The sequence below is a fragment of the Ahaetulla prasina genome, chromosome 1 (assembly GCF_028640845.1).
Source record: "Ahaetulla prasina isolate Xishuangbanna chromosome 1, ASM2864084v1, whole genome shotgun sequence".
NCBI lineage: Eukaryota > Metazoa > Chordata > Lepidosauria > Squamata > Colubridae > Ahaetulla > Ahaetulla prasina.
Window position 1 is genome coordinate 342,358,705 of NC_080539.1, and position 20,749 is coordinate 342,379,453.

Consider the following 20,749-nt stretch of genomic DNA (forward strand, 5'->3'; position numbering starts at 1 on the left):
CAATATACAGTATATCACAGAAGTGAGTACACCCCCTCACATTTTGTAAATATTTAAGTATATCTTTTCATGTGACAACACTGAAGAAATGACACTTGGCTACAGTGTAAAGTAGTGAGTATACAGTTTGTATAACACTGTAAATGTGCTGTCCCCTCAAAACAACTGCCCACCTAGGAACATCAAGTAGAGAGCTCTTGTATCTATGGATGCTACAGAAGTATGCCCTTAATCATTAGTCAAGAGGCCTTCTCTCGAATAGTATTCTACCAGATATTTGGATGGGCCTTTCCAATGTGATCTTCAGAAACACAGTAGTTGGTATTTTACTAAGCCTCAGATGAAAGATCGTTCTGAATAAGCAAATTTTTAAATCATATTTTTAAAAAAATATTTTATTCCTGATGCCCATAATTGTTTCCAGAAATGGTATTTATTTTAATTCAATATATTTGGGGAGTTGATTATGGTATACTATAATCCTTGTAATTAATGGGATAAGGTGGCTCAGTGGCTAAGTCGCTGAGCTTGTTGTTCGAAAGGTCGGCAGTTCAGCGGTTCGAATCCCTAATGCTGCGTAACGGGGTGAGCTTGTCCCAGCTTCTACCAACCTAGCAGTTCAAAAGCACATGAAAAATGAAAGTAGTAAAATAGGGACCACCTTTGGTGGGAAAGTAACAGAATTCCGTGCGCCTTTGGTGTTTTGTCATGCCAGCCACATGACCATGGAGATGTCTTTGGACAGCGCTGGCTCTTTGGCTTTGAAACGGAGATGAGCACCGCCCCTTACAGTCAGGAACGACTAGCACATATGTGCAAGGGGAACCTTTACCTTTACCTAATCCTTGTAATAAAAAAATAAAATGATATAAATAATACTCTACATACATTTTTTCCTAAACAAACATATTCATTTTAAATTTTTTCTCCCCAGGGAATGGATACAATGGAAATATCTGAGAAGACAATTTCAGAGGAAGATAAAACAAACTTAATTGTAAAACAAAGAGTGGGAAGACCAAAAAGAACCAAAAAGGATAGACTTTCGTGGCCAAAATTCCAGTCCATTAAGGGAAAGAAGATTTTGGGACACAGAAGATCTCGAAGTACATCAGATGCCTATGAACATGGAATTCCAGATGTTTCTCCTACAAGCACAGATACAGAATCACAATTCCAGCCAGAAGAAATTCATGGAAAAATTAAAAAACAAAGCCAAAAGAAACTAAAGTTTCCAACTATTGGATTTAAGATGCACAAAAGTAAACAAGAACCATATGAAATAAATCCATTCAAAGAATATGAGAATGGTACTGCTGTGGAACTCTCAGATACAATGACAAGAGAGTATACTTTATTAGATGTAGACAGAAAACCAAAAGAAAAAGAGCCAAAAAGAGATGTATCAGATGCACCACAACATACAAGAAAATATCCTGATGTTGAACTAACTCTTACAAAATCCAAAGAGAAGAAATTAAAATCCAATATAGAATTTACAAAACCAGAACCTACAATTGCAGCAACACAGATGAAAACAGCAGTAATTCAAACAAAAGACATTGCAGACTCTCAGATCAAAGTTTCACAAAATATTCCAAAAATGAAGAAAAAAAAGCAAAAAGATTCAAAATTACAAATTGAAACCCAATATCAGAAAGAGGAAAAAGGAAAAGAAACAAATATTGCTAGCAAGTATGCCTTACCACAAACTGAAGCTCCCAAAGTTGAGATGGATATCAAAATACCTAAAATGGATTTCTCCATTCCCAAAGATGACCAGAAGGCTACCAAACCTGAGCTTAAAATGGGAGAAATTACTGCCAATATAAACATTTCAGAATTTGACATAAAGTCAAGAGCAGGCTATGGAATTTTGGAATTGAAAACGTCAGACCAAGAAACAAATATTACATCAGATGAAATTCCTGCAGATGGCTCAGCCATTACACTGGAAGATGACGAAACTAAGTTCAAAATGTTAAAATTACAAATGCCCAGCTTTAGGGTATCACTTCCCAAACGGAAAGGTATCCCACAGGGAGAACTTTCCATATCTTCCATGGAAACAGACTTCCCAAAAACTGGACTGAAAACGGAACTCAAAACTGAAGAGATTGAAACTGACATTAAGTTGACAGAAGTGGAGATAGAGGCCCCCAGTCTGGATGTGGAAATAGGAGAGAAGGTCAAAATCAAAATGCCTGCACTGAAGATGCCTAGCGTCAAGGTCGCCAAACTCAAAACACCAGAAGTAGGGATCTCCCTGCCAAAGGTTGAAGCTGATGTCACCTTTCCCAAAGCTGACATGTCTGATGGCGTAGCGGCTGTAAAATTGCCAGAGGCTGAAGGCACCATCGATGGGGGAGGATTGAAGATACACAAGCCAAAGTTCAAGATGCCCAGCATGGGATTTTCCAAACTAGACATCAAGGGCCCCAAAATCGATATGGATGTCAGTATGCCTAAGGTGGATGTTTCTCATCCTGAAGTTGAGCTCCATGTCAAGAAACCTGAGGTGAAGAAAGGAGATATTACCATATCAGCACCAGAAGTGAAGATTCCCACAGGCTTGGCCAGCCTGGAACTCAAAGCTCCTGAAGTAGACGTTGAGGCTTCTTCTGGAAAGGTTTCTGTGCAGGGCCCCGATGTTACGCTGGAAAGCGGGGATAGGAAGTTCCAAATGCCCAAGTTCCATATGCCCAAATTTGGAATTTCAATGCCCAAAGGGAAAGGTGTCCCAGAGGCAGAAATCAGCATACCTTCTGTGGAAGCAGAGCTGCCAAAGACAGAATTGAAAGCGGAAGTGACACTGCCCTCTGCTGAGCTTGAGACCGATCTTAAGCTTCCAAAAGTGGAGGTAGATGCCCCTAGTTTGGACGTGGAGATTGGAGATAAGGGTAAAATCAAAATGCCTGAAGTGAAGGTGCCTAGCGTCAAGGTCCCCAAGCTCAAAGGGCCAGAAGTAGGGATCTCCCTGCCAAAGGTTGAGACTGACATCACCCTTCCCAAAAGAAAAGCTGAAGTGTCTGATGCAGCAGCAGCTATAAAATTACCAGAGGCTGAAGGAACAATCGATGGAGGCGGACTGAAGATACACAAGCCAAAGTTCAAGATGCCCAGCATGGGATTCTCCAAACCAGACAACAAGGGCCCCAAAGTTGATGTGGATGTCAGTATGCCTAAAGTGGACGTTTCTCTTCCCAAAGCTGTGCTCCACATTGAGAAACCTGAGGTGAAGGGAGGAGATGTTACCATATCAGCACCAGACATAAAGATTCCCACGGGCTTAGCCAGCCTGGAACTCAAAACTCCTGAAGTAGACATAGAGGCTCGTTCTGTGCAGGGCCCTGACATTAAGCTGGAGAGCGGGGATAGGAAGTTCCAAATGCCCAAGTTCCATATGCCCAAATTTGGAATATCAGTGCCGAAAGGGAAAGGTGTCCCAGAGGCAGAAATCAGCGTTCCTTCTGTGGAAGCAGAGCTGCCAAAGACAGAACTCAAAGCGGAAGTGACATTGCCCTCTGTTGAGTTTGAGACCGATCTTAAGCTTCCAAAAGTGGAGGTAGATGTCCCTAGCTTGGATGTGCAAATTGGAGATGCGAGCAAAATCAAAATGCCTGAAGTGAAGTTGCCTAGCGTCAAGGTCCCCAAGCTCAAAGGGCCAGAAGTAGGGATCTCCCTGCCAAAGGTTGAGACTGACATCACCCTTCCCAAAGGAAAAGCTGAAGTGTCTGATGGCGCAGGGGCTGTAAAATTGCCAGAGGGTGAAGGCACCATCGATGGGGGAGGACTGAAGATACACATGCCAAAGTTCAAGATGCCCAGCATGGGATTCTCCAAACCAGACATCAAGGGCCCCAAAGTCGATGTGGATGTCAGTATACCTAAAGTGGACGTTTCTATTCCTGAAGTTGAGCTCCACATTGAGAAACCTGAGGTGAAGGGAGAAGATGTTACCATATCAGCACCAGAAGTGAAGATTCCCAGGGGCTCAGCCAGCCTGGAATTCAAAGCTCCTGAAATAGACTTTGAGGCTCCTTCTGGAAAGGTTTCTGTGCAGGGCCCCGATGTTAAATTGGAAAGCGGGGATAGGAAGTTCCAAATGCCCAAGTTCCATATGCCCAAATTTGGAATTTCAATGCCCAAAGGGAAAGGTGTCCCAGAGGCAGAAATCAGCATACCTTCTGTGGAAGCAGAGCTGCCAAAGACAGAATTGAAAGCGGAAGTGACACTGCCCTCTGCTGAGCTTGAGACCGATCTTAAACTTCCAAAAGTGGAGGTAGATGCCCCTAGTTTGGACGTGGAGATTGGAGATGCAGGCAAAATCAAAATGCCTGAAGTGAAGGTGCCTAGCGTCAAGGTCCCCAAGCTCAAAGGGCCAGAAGTAGGGATCTCCCTGCCAAAGGTTGAGACTGACATCACCCTTCCCAAAAGAAAAGCTGAAATGTCTGATGCAGCAGCAGCCATAAAATTACCAGAGGCTGAAGGAACCATCGATGGAGGCGGACTGAAGATACACAAGCCAAAGTTCAAGATGCCCAGCATGGGATTCTCCAAACCAGACATCAAGGGCCCAAAAATTGATGTGGATGTCAGTATGCCTAAAGTGGACGTTTCTCTTCCCAAAGCTGTGCTCCACATTGAGAAACCTGAGGTGAAGGGAAGAGATGTTACCATATCAGCACCAGAAGTAAAGATTCCCACGGGCTCAGCCAGCCTGGAACTCAAAGCTCCTGAAGTAGACGTTGAGGCTCCTTCTGGAAAGGTTTCTGTGCAGGGCCCCGATGTTAAGGTGGAAAGCGGGGATAGGAAGTTCCATATGCCCAAGTTCCATATGCCCAAATTTGGAATTTCAATGCCCAAAGGGAAAGGTGTCCCAGAGGCAGAAATCAGCATACCTTCTGTGGAAGCAGAGCTGCCAAAGACAGAACTGAAAGCTCCTGAAGTAGACATAGAGGCTCGTTCTGTGCAGGGCCCCGATGTTAAATTGGAAAGCGGGGATAGGAAGTTCCAAATGCCCAAGTTCCATATGCCCAAATTTGGAATTTCATTGCCCAAAGGGAAAGGTGTCCCAGAGGCAGAAATCAGCATACCTTCCATGGAAGGAGACCTCCCCAAAACAGGACTTAAAATGGAAATCACATTGCCCTCTTCAGAGCTTGAGACCGATCATAAGCTTCCAAAAGTGGAGGTAGATGTCCCTAGCTTGGATGTGCAAATTGGAGATGCGAGCAAAATCAAAATGCCTGAAGTGAAGTTGCCTAGCGTCAAGGTCCCCAAGCTCAAAGGGCCAGAAGTAGGGATCTCCCTGCCAAAGGTTGAGACTGACATCACCCTTCCCAAAGGAAAAGCTGAAGTGTCTGATGGCGCAGCGGCTGTAAAATTGCCAGAGGGTGAAGGCACCATCGATGGGGGAGGACTGAAGATACACATGCCAAAGTTCAAGATGCCCAGTATGGGATTCTCCAAATCTGATATCAAGGGCCCAAAAATAGATTCAGATGCCAGCATGCCTGATGTACACACCTCTCTTCCAAAAGTTGAGGTCAGCACTACAAAACCCCAGCTCAAGAAAGATGAATTCGAGGGCGACATCAGAATAGCTGCCCCTGAAGTAAAGATTCCATGGGTCCCAGTCACGGTGGAGCTGCAAGCTCCCGATGTAGAAGTACAAGCTTCTTCAGGTAAGATTGTTGTACAGAGGAGAACTTTTGATCTTGGTGGTGGGGTAGTAAGTTCAAAGGCTCAAATGCCCTTGCTGGGAATTTTCCTTACCAAGGGGAAAAGTGTTACACAGAGAGGAGTGTCCCTACCTTCCATAGAAGCAGACCACCCCAAAGCATATAATCTGAAATCCTAGTTGATGAACCTGAAGCTGAAAAACTGCCAGAAGTGGAAATTGAGGAGGCCAACCTGGGTATGGTGCTAAGAGAGGAGGGTGAAAGCAAAATGTCTGGAATCAAGATGGCTAGCATCAAAGTGCCCAAGCTGAAATCTCCAGAAGTAAAGATCTCCCTGTCATAAATTGAGTCAAGTATCTTCCTTCTCAAAGGAAAATGGATTCCTCACTCCCTACTCCAAAAAATCAAGGCCAATATTAGTAGTGGAGGCTGAAAGCATAATTGAGGGAAATGAGATGAAAATTCCCATGCCCAAATTCAAGATATCCAGCATGGAATTATCCAAACTAGAAAGGGGCCCAGGCAGTGGTGGGATTCAGCCAGTTCGCACCACTTTGGGAGAACCGGTTGTTAACATTCCAAGCAGTTTGCCGAACTGATTGTTGGAAGAAATCATGAAGGCAGAGAACCGGTTGTTAAATTATTTGAATCCCACCACTGGGCCCAGGTCAACCTGGACATCAACCAAATCTCAGTTGAAGATATTAGAATTCAGGGCTGGCATTAGTTTTTCAGCATCTGATGTAGAGATTCCAGGTGATCATGGAACTGAAAATGCCTGACTTAAAAGTATAGTCTCCTTTTGGCAAAGGTTTTTTTTTTTTGGGGGGGGGGGGACAAGGTTAAGATGGAAAGTGAGGGGGGGGGGTAAGTTCAAAATGCCAAAATTCAAAATGCCCAGCATGGGATTCTCCAAACCAGACATCAAGGGCCCCAAAGTGGATGTGGATGTCAGTATGCCTAAAGTGGACGTTTCTCTTCCTGAAGTTGAGCTCCACGTTGAGAAACCTGAGGTGAAGGGAAGAGATGTTACCATATCAGCACCAGAAGTAAAGATTCCCACGGGCTCAGCCAGCCTGGAACTCAAAGCTCCTGAAGTAGACGTTGAGGCTCCTTCTGGAAAGGTTTCTGTGCAGGGCCCCGATGTTAAATTGGAAAGCGGGGATAGGAAGTTCCAAATGCCCAAGTTCCATATGCCCAAATTCCAAATGCCCAAGTTCCATATGCCCAAGTTTGGAATTTCAATGCCCAAAGGGAAGGGTGTCCCAGAGGCAGAAATCAGCGTTCCTTCTGTGGAAGCAGAGCTGCCAAAGACAGAACTCAAAGCTCCTGAAATAGACTTTGAGGCTCCTTCTGGAAAGGTTTCTGTGCAGGGCCCCGATGTTAAGGTGGAAAGCGGGATAGGAAGTTCCAAATGCCCAAGTTCCATATGCCCAAGTTCCAAATGTCCAAGTTCCATATGCCCAAATTTGGAATTTCAATGCCCAAAGGGAAAGGTGTCCCAGAGGCAGAAATCAGCATACCTTCTGTGGAAGCAGAGCTGCCAAAGACAGAACTCAAAGCTCCTGAAATAGACTTTGAGGCTCCTTCTGGAAAGGTTTCTGTGCAGGGCCCCGATGTTAAGGTGGAAAGCGGGATAGGAAGTTCCATATGCCCAAATTTGGAATTTCAATGCCCAAAGGGAAAGGTGTCCCAGAGGCAGAAATCAGCGTTCCTCCTGTGGAAGCAGAGCTGCCAAAGACAGAACTCAAAGCAGAAGTGACACTGCCCTCTGCTGAGCTTGGGACCGAACTTAAGCTTCCAAAAGTGGAGGTAGATGCCCCTAGTTTGGACGTGGAGATTGGAGATGCGGGCAAAATCAAAATGCCTGAACTGAAGGTGCCTAGCGTCAAGGTCCCCAAGCTCAAAGGGCCAGAAGTAGGGATCTCCCTGCCAAAGGTTGAGACTGACATCACCCTTCCATCTGAAGATATTTTATATTACATAATCAGGTGCTAAGATTTAAGCAGCAATAATATAAAAAATGAAATTAATTGACATAAGAGAAAAAATAAACTTAAGATGCCAAAATTCAACTTTTCCTTAGTTGGACTTCAAGAAAGAAACTAGTGGTTTCACTGCTATTAATGCAAGCAGAGAAGATCCCTCATTTACAGTTTAAACGAAAGAATAGAATTTTTAATTAAAACTGACTATAGAGAAAATGACTATTAGAAGGCTTCATTCTAGTTTGCCAAAAATGAAAGATTATAAAGCTGAAATACCTATATGCTGTCACTGAATAATGACATGACAGTGTCTGTTTCTAAAGAAGAAAAAGATATTTCACAAGAAACATTAGATAAAGAAATCATTGACAATGATATAAAAAAGTATTAAAATGACCAAAGTTAAGGTTCCAAGCAGAGAAAATTTTAGATTAGCAATTAAAGCTTCTACAGTAGATATGGAAATCAGTTTACCTACAGTCTTAATTCCTTCACTCAATGTCAGTTCTTAAAATGAGAGTTATAACCAGATGATGTTGATGACAGAAATGATAAATCAGTAGCAGGAATCAAGGTTCCTAAAATGAAAGTATTGGGAATTAAAGTAGAAAGACTGAAATATTTGTAAGTGGAATAGAAATTAAAATTAAAACCTAAAGTTGTATATAAGAAAATTAAAAGGTAAAATTTCAAATGGCTAACTCTGGGATCTCATTTTCTAAAGGAAAAGTTCCAGATATTTCTGTTGGCCTATCCAAGGATGTTGATGTTCCCCAGCTGAAAACAACAACGGATATTATTGATATTGCAGTGGAAGCTACAACATTTGAAATGGAGTCTGATGTACTTGGTGAAAAAAAGGATGTTTTGGAACAGAAAATAAAAATGCCCCAAATTATTAGAGCTGATGTGAAGACTGCAGCAGTAGGCATACCATCTGTTGATATTTCTGTCACACAGTCAGAGGTAAGCACTCAGGATTTACATGGTGCAGCTAAGGAGCCAGAAGCTAAGGGACAGATAACTAAGAGAGGAAGTTTAGATGGAGAAGAAAAAGGTCATTTCAAAATGCCAAAATTCAAATTGCCCTCATTGAGCTGGTCCCCTAAAAAGGAAGCAAGCCTTAAAACAAATATAAAAGAACCTCTGGAAGAATCTCATCTTGGCATAGTATCAGATGATACAGGCACAGAACCAAAAGTAACTCTTTTGGAAGATGAAGGCGTTCATATTGATGGAAATGTAGACATAGCCACCAAAAAAGATCAAGTAAAAAGACCTCATTTAATTATGCCCAAAATCTCACTGTCTAAGACAAAGCTACCAAAAGCAGAGGTAGATATAGTAGTGGAAGGTGGTGGAGCTTTGGTGCAAATACCTGACATAGAAAACAGTTTTACGACAAGAAAAGTAGAAGAAACAGAAATAAGTGTAAAAATGCTGAAAGGTGAAATCAAAGAAATCAAAACATTCCAGACAGATACAGATATCAGCTTACCCAAAACTGATATTAAGGTGTCCATGGCAAAAGGTTCGTTGGAACAGGAATGTTTAGAAACAGAGTTCAAAGGTGACATTTGTATGGACAGTGCAAGTATGAAATTTGATGGTACAGAGGGGGAGTTTAGGATGCCAAAACTGAAAATGCCAAAGTTTGGCATTTCAGATCTGTTAGAAAGTGAGATTTCAGATCTGCCAGGCAGTGGAATCACTTTATCAAAACCTGAATCAGATGCCTCTCAGCTTCAAATGACTACAGAATCTGATGAACTTGGTGGAAAAGCTCAACCCTTACAAGTTAAAAGTGATGAAGGAATTTCTGACGAAATTCAGACTGAGGAATCTCAGAGTTGGTTTAAAATGCCCAAATTCAAAATGCCTTCATTTGGTCGAACTTCAAAGGCAAAAAAAAGTGATGCTGAAACTGAAGACATCACTGGAGAAGCTCATGTTACTGAATTACAAGTTGAAGTAAGATCTCCTGAAGTTGTAACCATCTCAGGGGAACTTGACAGTGAAAAAAACATCTCAGAACAAAAAGTCACGCTTCCTCAAGAGGATGTTAGAGTGCAGAAAGAACAGCAGTCTACCACTGACCAATTAGTGGGTGACGGCAGTTTTTTGCAGTCCTCAGAAAAAATTGGCAGGAAACCTAGTGACCTGGACCCCAAAATGCATGCTGGTATAGTTAAAGATAGTGAAGAAGGACAAAGTTCTCAAACTGAGTTCATTGGCACTATCCCAAAGATGGATATTGATAGAAACATCCCTAAAAGTGAGATGACCATTCAGCAACCCAAAGTCATACCAGACACTATGGCAGTGGCTGAGATACCATCTGCTGAAATTACTATGGGAAAGAAAACGGATGCTACTATTAAAGATCCAGAACCTTTGCAAAGCCTTGATACACAACCTGAAGAGATAGGGACTGAAAAGAAGTCACCCAAAAAGGATTCTCAGGGAAAAGAAAGTATATTCAAAATGCCAACATTCAGTGTACCTTTGTTTGGATGGTCTACCACAAAGAGCAGTGCCATTGTTCCCGGTATTGAATCTGACCTAGAAGAGCCTGCTGTTTCTCTTTCCAAAGTTAAAATGGATGTTTCAGTCACTGATGAAGACTTTGAAATAATTGATTTCCCAGTTGAGGGCTTTGAAAAAGATTTGCCTAAAGAAGGTGAAGTGAAAGCAGAAGAGAAAGAGAAAACAAGTAAAACAAAAGCATCTAAATTCAAGATACCAAAATTTGCCAACTTGCGCAGTAAATCTCAGGGTATAGACATTCAGGTTGATTCACCAAAAATGCAGACTGAGGTGTCATTAGTTAGACCCGAGGAAGAAACATCAGGAATCCAAGTTCAGGATAAAAAACCTGGAGATGCAGAAGAAAGTTTCCAAATGCCCAAATTCAAAATGCTCAAGTTCACACACAGAATTTCTGAAGGAGAAAAACTGACTTCAGAAGAGACAATGGATATAAAGGATACAGCTGCTGCTGATATTTCTCAATTGCAGTTCAAGACTATGTTTCCTGAAGAAAAAGGAGATGATATTCAGAAATCAAAAGTCAGAATTACAACACTATCTGAACCTGCCATTCAGAGACCACAAGTTGGAAGTAAATTCCAATCTACAGACTCTTCTTTTGTGGATACAACAGTGTATGTGCATAAACAAGTGCCAAAGGAATTCAGTGCTGAATTTCTTAAAGAGAAAATAGAGACTATGGACAGTAATGTTCAAAAGTCAGTCGCTAAAATTACAACACTGAAGGAGCCAGATATTCAAAGAGCACCACTTGAAATTAAACTTCAGCCTGATGATCCATTTAGTTCAAGTGCACCAGTGCAGGTTAAAGGATCAATCACTGAAAGTAAAGAAATAAAGATGGAAAGTAAATCTACCTTTGGCTATGGTGATGATACTGAAATACAGGAATCTTTTTCCACTCAAATAGTAAAAGAATCTGAGATTCCTCCATCAGAAGTTAAAACTGCTGCCCTTGGATTTTCGCTTCTCAAAGTGAAAATCCAAGAATCACATGTGAGTTTAGATGTACCAGTCAAGTTATCTTCTACAAAATGTATGGGTGAAATATTTGAGGATAAGGATCATCAACTTTCAGGTACAGGAGAAGCAACACAAAAGGCTGGTTTGAGTGAAGTGAAACCATCTGATAAAGATAAGGATATAACTTATGAATATATTGAAGGAACATCTGCTGCTGCAACACTGACAACGCTTAAATCCTTCACAGTTGACATACAGTCTTCTAGTGAATTTAAAGAGAGTCACTCTGAGCTAATAGAGATATCTAAATCTGCTATAGAAACTACCGAGGAAATGGCATTTACAAGTAGCACAGATGAGGTCACAGATGAAAAAGATAGTAAGAGATCTGGTAGATTTAAACTTTGGTTTCCAAGTATTGGGTTTTCTCCCACTACGGATGACACAACATCAGATTCAAAACCTGAAGCTCAACCAAAAGTTCAGCCTGATGATTCATCGAAGTTAGACAGTGATACTTCCAAAGAAACTGAAAAAACAGGATGGTTTAAATTTCCTAAATTAGGTTTTTCATCTCCAACAAAAAAGACCAAGGAAGTGGGCAAAGAAAAGGAAACAGATTCAAAAGAAGGAAAGGGTGAAGAAAGTCCAACAGACAAAAATGAAACTTTCTTTGATGCTCAGGAAACCTTATCACTCAAAGAGAAAGAAGAAAATGAAACCTCAGGTGATATAACATCAGAGCCCATTGTTTCATCTTCAGCAAGAACTGAACTGATCCTCTTAGAGAAAGGGAAAGCCGAACCCAAACACACTCCTGAAGACTCATCAAAATAAAATTGTTTCTCCCTCCATATAAATAAAAATATAATATCATCTAGAAAAGTATTTTTAAAAAATCAAAAATTAATATTGCCTTCATTTCAGCAAAATAAATAGAATGCTACCTTAAAATGATCTTTATACTTTATATTGCAATAGTGTTTATAAGTTCAAGGAATAGTCTTTCATGTCTTCACAGAAACAAGTATTACCTACAGTATGAAATACATGTATAAGAAAATCCAGACAGATGATGGACCCTACTGTTGATTAAAGATATACATAGTTCCAGTGAAACCAACCAAGATACTGTCTGCTAATTTCTGTAAAGATATTCTTTTGCTATTTTAGAGAAACCAAAGCAAAGCGAGAGATTAAATATACTGTTCTGAAAATTACAGTGAATTTGTGTGGGATTATTTGCAAAAAGTAATAAGAAATTAGTGCTGAGAGAAATAGAAATATATTTCTCCTTTTTAAGATTTTTTTAACTACATTTATGCTGCTATCTTATTAAAAACATCATTCTTAGACTACTGAGTCTAAGTAAACTAGATAAATGGAAGTAAGAATGTAAATCTTATAAAAGTTAGTCTTTTGAGACTTTTTTCACCCAATACAATTAATTGAGGCAGTCAAAAATATAACAGCTGGGTTTGCACATCCTAAATTTGATTAGTTTTAAATTTAATTTTTTTTCTAATTGGCATGTGATGTGAACCCAACCTATAAGCCAAGAAAATGAGTTAATTCAATAGCATGCTTAGTAAATAAAGCCCATCATTTTATCCACAGTTCAGGTGAATTTATTGGGAGCTACAGCAATTGTGTATCTATTATAAATCTAAGTTATTGCCTGTGGTGACTTAGTGCCATATTTTCCATTATATTGTGCTGACAAAGCTTCCAATTGATAGATATATCCTAAGCATTTACCAGAGCAGCCTATCTAATTCAAACTGCTTTTGAATTGTCTTTAAAATCAAGAATCTTAATGCTAATATATTTAGATCTTTGTTGGTGCTCCATCTCATGATCAACTGTGTGCCTAGAAGTCAATATCCACTCCCTTGTTGCCACAATTGAGGAGTTTTCCAATATGCTAAGCAAGAATTTAATGCTTTCCTGCTTCTCTAGATTCTTATCAGATACAATAAAAATAACATTCTTCATACGATATAATGATAATGCATTCAGTTTACAACATCATATTACTGCCAAGTAATAGTGTGAATTTCCCCTATTTTAATTTTAACACTTTTAATCACTAAAAGACAAGATTCATAAGGTCATTCTACCTTAATAAAAAGAATCTTTTGAATTAATCAAGATGGAGGTCCTAAATAAAGGGGTCTAATGTCAAGTACTTCAGTGTGATATGATTATAAATTGGAATTCAAATAACCTGAGAAGACAAGAATAGTGTGTGGTGTCATCTTTGAACTACAAAGTATAAATAGAAGAGGACAAGTGCACATGGTTTTAAAGGTTTCTTGGAGATGTACAGTTATTATTGGAATTCAGATTATATGATTTCTTTTTTATAAATATATAGCTAACAAATACATACAGTACCTATTTAAAAATTATACTAATTTATGACAAGAATGTAGAATATATTCTGGTTATGCTGCCAATATGGAAATAAAAGCAGTATTGTTTGTATTGTGATAATCACTTGATTACAAAGTAATACTATCTTAACTACATGAGGATGTGCTTATCTGACAATGCTGGAAGTCTTAAATAAACCTATGCTTGAGTCATAGGGTCAGGACTCCTAGTGTGTTTGTGAAGAGAAGCAATATACCCCAGAGAGATTTCAAATGGAAGCCATATTTTTAAAATTCCACAATATCATCTCCACTGATGGTATGAAAGCCCCCTGTGTTTTCAAAGGTCTTTGAGAAGACTCTGCATTGGTTAAGAGTTGCCTATTCAGATTTTCTTTCCAAGTCTTCCCCTACTGTAAACACTACTGTTTACTACCATAAATAATTGTAGTTGCAAACAGTTTTTAATTGGGGCCATTGCTAATTGAGGCCTGGCTTCAGAAGAGATGAAATTATTTGAATTATTATTATTTGAAATGAAAATAAAGTGAGAAATTGCTAGCAGGAGTAATTTAGATATGCATGGGTATGACAATAATAGAATATGTTGAAGAATGGAATGAAAATGAATATTGCAACATATATTAGTGTTAAAGAAAAAGTGATGAAAAAGATATCAAATACTGTTCAAGTGTCAAAAAGTGGTGAGGCTGCAAAGATATAACAAGAAATGTTAAAATATGGATGGGAGTAAAACTTCTTTACTGTATCTGTAGACTGCATCTATATCTGACAATTGGAAGGTGCTATAATCTGGCAGAATTCTGATTAAAAAGCTAACAAGCAAAATATGGAAAGTGTTCATATACAAAACAGTTTCACATTTCAACCATACACTGAGGAAAAAAGAAAGCTTGTTGCATTTGTATTTGTTTAGAGAAAACAAATGATTAAGTAAATAGGCTTGAATTATGGAATATTCAATGGGAATGAAGTATTTAAGATGGTAAAACTAGAAGAGATAATTACAAATGAATAAAAATAAAATAAAAGAGATAATTACAAATGAATCAATGTGGAGTGAAAACAAAACTGACCAGTTTATAGAACATTGAGATAGTTTAGTCTTCTAGAAGGAATAAATCAAATTACGGAACAACTAAGTGAAGAAAGAGTGAAGGGACCAAAATAAAGGGAAGTCCAAGAAAGTTGTAGTTGGGTGTATTTGATAATATCCTGAAGAAGGTGGGCAGTTTAAAGAAATGAAGGGAAAACATGATGCATTTTACAGGAAGTAGAGGTAGAAGGATACAGAGATATGCAATGAATGGAGTTAGTATAAGCTAGTTTTAGCTATGTTGCCTTTGTTTCTTATTTCCTACTCTTAATTTTGTTTGTTAGCTACTTTTACTTCTTTTTTGTCCTCTGCAAAGCATGTTCATACCAAAATGGAGTACTACGATGAGTTAATATGCTCTCGTCTGAAGCTATATTTCATTAATTAAAGAAACATTCCTATTGAATTTCTAATTCTAATCTTTTTTAGGCAATCGAGACTTTAAATTATTCTATAGTAATTCTGCCTTGGTGCTTTACTTAGCACAGCTTTTCATTTAAAGAGCACTCAGGTGACTGAAGCAAGACATTTCTCAAACATTGCCATTTTGTGGTATTTGGCAAATAACACAGGGCTTTAACCTATTTAAATAATAGGCTTTGATTTCTACGCTGCAATTTGCAATGATAGAGCCAAAGATTTCTAAAGAATTATTTAAGTTTAAAATTCTTATTTCATATACATATTTGAAATCTGGATGTGGTATAAAATTCAGCTTTGTTCCTTTGCAATTAGGTCACAGACCAGACTAAAAATACCACACTATAGAAAAGCACTTTATTTAGCGGTGGGTATCATGAACCAAGTATCCTAATCCATCTGCCAATTCATACATGTTCTTTTAAAACTTCCAGTCAACCCCTTATACACAATGTTAAATGCGGGTGCAAAAAACAACTTGAAAGGCATCATAAAACCTCTATGATGAAATTTACTTCCATGAAATAAAGCACTTTCCATCTGATGTTAATTTAAATTCAACACACAGCAAATTTATGAGTAAATTTTCATTAGAAATAATTTCATTTTACAGTTTAAATTCCATCTTTCCAAGCATATTCCTTCTGCTCAGTAAGATTTTCCATATTTATGCAGTATTTAGAATTTATTTAGAATTCCAGTCTCACTTAGTAATATAGGACTAATTACTCCTATATTATTAGATTTTTTTCTTTGAAGAACCTGTTGACTGTTTTGCAATAAGTCCCATGCCTGCACTGATGGTGAAGTATTCTTCAGGCTAGACTTTGAAGTGCTTAGAAACTATATAAAATAAAAGAGTACAATATTGTAGCATGCATTTACATAGCCCCCAAAAGAGCACAGTCCACAGCTTCTTTATTTAAAAAATTGTCTTATTTATCACAGTCCTTCCACAACTTTCTGTTGGGAACTCAAAGAATATAAAGGAATCTCTCTAGTGTGCCTTCCATCATTTTATTGCCTATGAGGGCTGTTATGCTGAAAGAGATTAACTGACCATAGTCACTCAGAAACTTCCATAGGTAGCTGGAATTTTAACCTAGATTTTGGCTTAATTACACCATATCGGCCTGCTGCAATTATCACTATATGATTTTGGTTAAGTGAAATGAGCATTCTTAAGCAGCTACCACTTCGAAGCACAGCTATAAAATTCAGCAGAGAAAATGAAGAAGAGATATGTGTAACGGTATGTGAAAGTCTGATTAAAGAAAGCTCTATACAAGTATAACAAAAACAAGAAGAACACAAAGAAATCCCAAGAAAAACAGTTATCAAACAAAATCAAAGATATCTACCTCGTCTATTTACTAGATACTGAACTGAAATGTGTTTCAGAAGAAATAACAAGGGAAACATGTTAAACTCATCAACATTCAGAAAATATTTGAAGCATACCAGACAGAATAAATGAAGGGCAATTCTCTCTCGCCCCAAAGTACAGAATATAAGCAGCATCTGAGGAAGAGTTCAAAAAGGTCAAGATGGCAATCACAACCATGTGATCAAAACCCTTTATAAAGGAATAATAGAATAATTGTATTCAAGTTTTAGGCAGGCATATTATAGCTGAATACTGGGAAAAAATGTCCTAAAAAAAAGAGCAATTTAATGGTTTAAGAATGACTAAACCTCTGGTCCCAGTGACCAACCCAAAATGGATCCTGCAATTTCAGAATAAAAGTTTTACTCTTTTACTTACTTCGTTTTTTTTATTTATTTTGTCAAACACAACAATATATATAAGTATAAGCATGAAATAACCATACAAATTGAATACAACCAAAGGGAACATTAGGACAGGAACAGTAGGCACACTGGTGCTCTTATGCACGCCCCTTACAAACCTCTTAGGAATGGGGTGAGGTCAACAGTAGACAGTCTTTGGTTAAAGCTTTGGGGATTTTGGGATGATCATGAGACCACAGAGTCAGGTAGTGCATTCCAGGCATTAACAACTCTTGTTACTGAAGTCATATTTTCTACAATCAAGATTGGAGCGGTTCACTTTAAGTTTAAATCTATTGTGTGCTCGTGTATTGTTGTGGTTGATGCTGAAGTAGTCTTCGACAGGAAGGACATTGTAGCAGATGATTTTATGAGTTATACTCATAAGTTATATTTATTTGGGGGGAGGGTTTAAAATGTTACACACAAACATTATAAACACACATATCCAAGTCTCCCTGTAGTCAAATTTGTTTTCTTGTGACTAAAAGGTGACAAAGGGCTCTACTTTAAAAAAGACTTAGAGGATGTGCTTGGCACTAGGTATTATAAAAACAGCTCTCTGGTATTCATTAAAGAATTATGATCTATTTCATATATCTTCATTTTACCCAGCAAAAGTCACCTTAATTTTAAGGAGCAGATTCCCTGGAGAAACTGAATCTTTCAGGGTTATATGGAAACCTGAAAAAGGTCAGGTTATTTGAATGAACAGCTCAGTGCAATATTTACCTGAAGGCCAAGCACTTTTTCCAAATCACATTTGAAGTATACACCACCTAATGCACCCATCCACATATTTTACTTGGCAGCAAAAAAAAAGTGCTTTGCCATTGCCATGATCATGATTTCCTTCTAAAATGTTTTCTCAACTTCCCAATCTATAGCCCTGGGATAGCTTGGTAGCCTCCTGTGCAAATTCTAACCATACCCAACTCTCTCTTTTTTTTTTAAAGAATAGCCAAGAAGGACTAGATATGGCCATTAGGGTGGCTTACAACACAATTTTTGAGAGAGATGATCACACTTCATTTCTTGGATAGCCACATGAATGAAGTGTTTTACTATGTGCCTCTCTTAAACTTGTTAAATATTTCACAGTAAAGCAGCAATGCTTTACACACATTTACAGGTAGGAACTATGTTCAGTACAGCTTGTTTAATAGTTAAAAGAAACATGCTTTATTAATATGTAATCTTCATTCAAGTGCTTTGCATACTTCTATTTAATCATGCTTTCTTAGTAATCTATACTGCAGATCTATAAGGCAAGTCGGTATTATTAATTGAATTGGAACTGGGCTTAATTATTCCTGAGGTGATAAATCTATCTTTGGAGTATATCGCTTCAGGTGAGGCTTGACTTGATCCAGATTTGATCCTCCCATTAAAAAATACTTCCACAAAAATATTTCCACACCGATACTGAGTTTGCTTTCTCCATAACATGCTAGTTTTCTATAAAAAAAATAGTCATTTTTTGCTCCCATTCCTAGTCAGTAGTGATACAATCCATACAAACTAATTGGTGGGAGAGATCCATTTTATTCATATTATCCGAGGACCTATGTTCAGATTTAGTGATACCTCTGACACCTTGAAGGATGCCTGAAATGGCTGCTAGAAAAATATTCCATAATAGAGACATATGTACATTTTTCTGCATCATATAAAAAATGGCTACAAGATCAAAGGTGCAACCATCTGGACAAAATGAAGAAAGTGAAGCCTAGAACACATTTAATTACTATTACATATTTCAAGATACTCTCAGAGGAATCCTAACATTACCAAAAAAAAGTATGTCCATTTTCCTTTAGATTCCTCCATCCCTGCATAGGGGAAGAAACCATGAATGGGGCATGAATGAAAAATATTAAACTTCCCCAAACCTATTCAAATTGCATCACCATTTATTTATTTTTCTCTCATTCTGGCAATAAAATTAAAATAAAATACTAATAAAAACAAGATGTGGGGCTAGAAATTATAGTCTCCCTGCATGCTTTGCATCCTAGCTACCTATAAAAATTGCCAGTATTTAAATTGCCTATAAAAATGGACAGACATCCCATTTCATGTGCTGTTGGACATCAACATTTTAAGTTTAAGGACTAGGAAAAGAATTGGCTGAATAGCTTTGCCAGTGTTCAAGGAGCAGGATAGGATCAATTAACCTCTGTATGTCATCCAGAGTCATTAATGTGAAATGGGTGGCTCTTTAAATCATTTAAAATAAACAGATTTTGGGACTAGAGCAGAATGTCTACAATCTCAAACGGCCTGTTCAGCCTAGACAGACTTCACACTGATCTGAACTAATTCAATTGTGTTATATGAATGAGCCTTATCCTTTTCACATCCTTGCTTATAATGAGTCATTGGTCCATTCAAGATCAAAATCAAGAGCAGATCGTGTTTGCATATGCCAGGGCACTGCTGAAATGATTTTATTGATACACTCACAAAATGTGTGTCACAGAGGTGACTTGCCTATTCTCAGTGACTGGCATGGCAAGTTTGGTCAATTATAAAACACTCATTTATCCAAAAGCAAATACCGTGTTTCCCCGAAAATAAGACTCTGTCTTATATTTTTTTGAACCCTGAAATAAGCACTAGGCCTTATTGCCATATGCTCAAAAGCCCGATTGGGCTTCTTATCAGGGGATGTCTTATTTTGGGGGAAACAGGGTAGCTGAAGTTCTTCTCAATCACTTCTTCTTACCATGCCTTTATATTTTTTATCAATTTTACACCCCCATTTTCAATTTAGGTAAACACTGCACAGTCTAAACAAAGACCTGCGCTGCAGTCATGTTTTTGTAACAATGACTATGAGACCCATTTTTAAAACAACATTAATGCTAGAGGCTAGCACTTTGCTTTCAAATACTAACTGCCCTTTTTTAAAAAACATAAAATAAAACTTAGGGCAGCTGAGGCAGTGGGTTGGATGGGTACAAAGATTTATAACACACAGCTTTCTCCTGCTGTATCTTTGCTTACCAACAGAGAGTCCTCCAAAATCCTAAATACAAGTTTCTTTCTCAACATGTCCAAAACAAGATACATTCATAAGTGTAGATATTGGGGCTGAATCTGGAAAGTCTTCTTTGTTCCATAATGAGGGCCTCCTGTTTCCTAATTCAGGCCTTCTCAAGAGAAAACTCACCTTCACCAAGAGTTCTCAATGACCCATTAACATACAGTAAAATGCGCACCATCTTGGAAATTAGCCCCAACTCAGGCCTCTACAGGGCCTATAGATCAAACCACATCTCTTGGCAACTATCGGAAGGCTGATTTAAACGTTTAAAACTATTTCCCCTTTACAACGAGGAAGTAATCATTATTAGATAATAATGAAAGCTAGTGATTAAGGCCATTCTGATACATACCAGGCCTGTTCAGCAGAAAAGTTACACGCACGCAGTCAAGCCATTTTATCCTGCTGTCTTTAGTTAAGACACATTTGGCATGCTTTTTAGTGGAGGAAAAATCCTGCTTGTGTGGGATGGCAGGCCACACAGATTTCATGCCAACTTTTTTGTGCTGAAGGGGAGGAGGGGCAACTCTTGCCATTCATTGATAAATTTTCCACCTGGCACAGGCATGGGAAACGAATTCTCTAAAGGAGCCACATGAGATTGTTGTGGAGGACCAAACCAATAAGCTGAACTTAATTCTGCTGCCAGTGTCACCCATGTGTTGAGGGAGGAGGGAGCATGAAGCTTTGCCTCCTTTGCCTCAGCCTGGCTCCTGCTCTTCTGCTGCAGGTGCAGAAAAGATTTCTCTTGCTGGCCGCCTAAAGAAGCTGCTTCTCCCACTCCCTGCAGCTTACTTATTTACATTTTATTT

The 20,749-nt window shown here is 38.6% G+C and overlaps 2 protein-coding genes across 3 annotated transcripts in view; both read left to right on the top strand.

Annotated features, from left to right (window-relative positions):
- LOC131187968 (protein AHNAK2-like) overlaps positions 1-13,775 on the top strand; it is a 62,403-nt gene extending 48,628 nt beyond the window's left edge. For both annotated transcript variants that reach the window (XM_058162837.1, XM_058162838.1), the window contains exons 7-8: positions 935-5,687; positions 8,397-13,775. In XM_058162837.1, coding sequence (XP_058018820.1) covers positions 935-5,687; positions 8,397-12,022 — 8,379 coding nt within the window. In that variant the 3' untranslated portion in view covers positions 12,023-13,775. The remainder of the gene's footprint in view (positions 1-934; positions 5,688-8,396) is intronic.
- Positions 7,088-8,386, top strand: LOC131187970 (protein AHNAK2-like). Its single transcript, XM_058162839.1, has 2 exons — positions 7,088-7,104; positions 7,326-8,386. Exons 1-2 carry the CDS (start codon positions 7,099-7,101, stop codon positions 7,680-7,682), a joined length of 363 nt encoding a protein of 120 aa, XP_058018822.1. The 5' UTR covers positions 7,088-7,098; the 3' UTR covers positions 7,683-8,386.
- Positions 13,776-20,749: the final 6,974 nt, after the last annotated feature.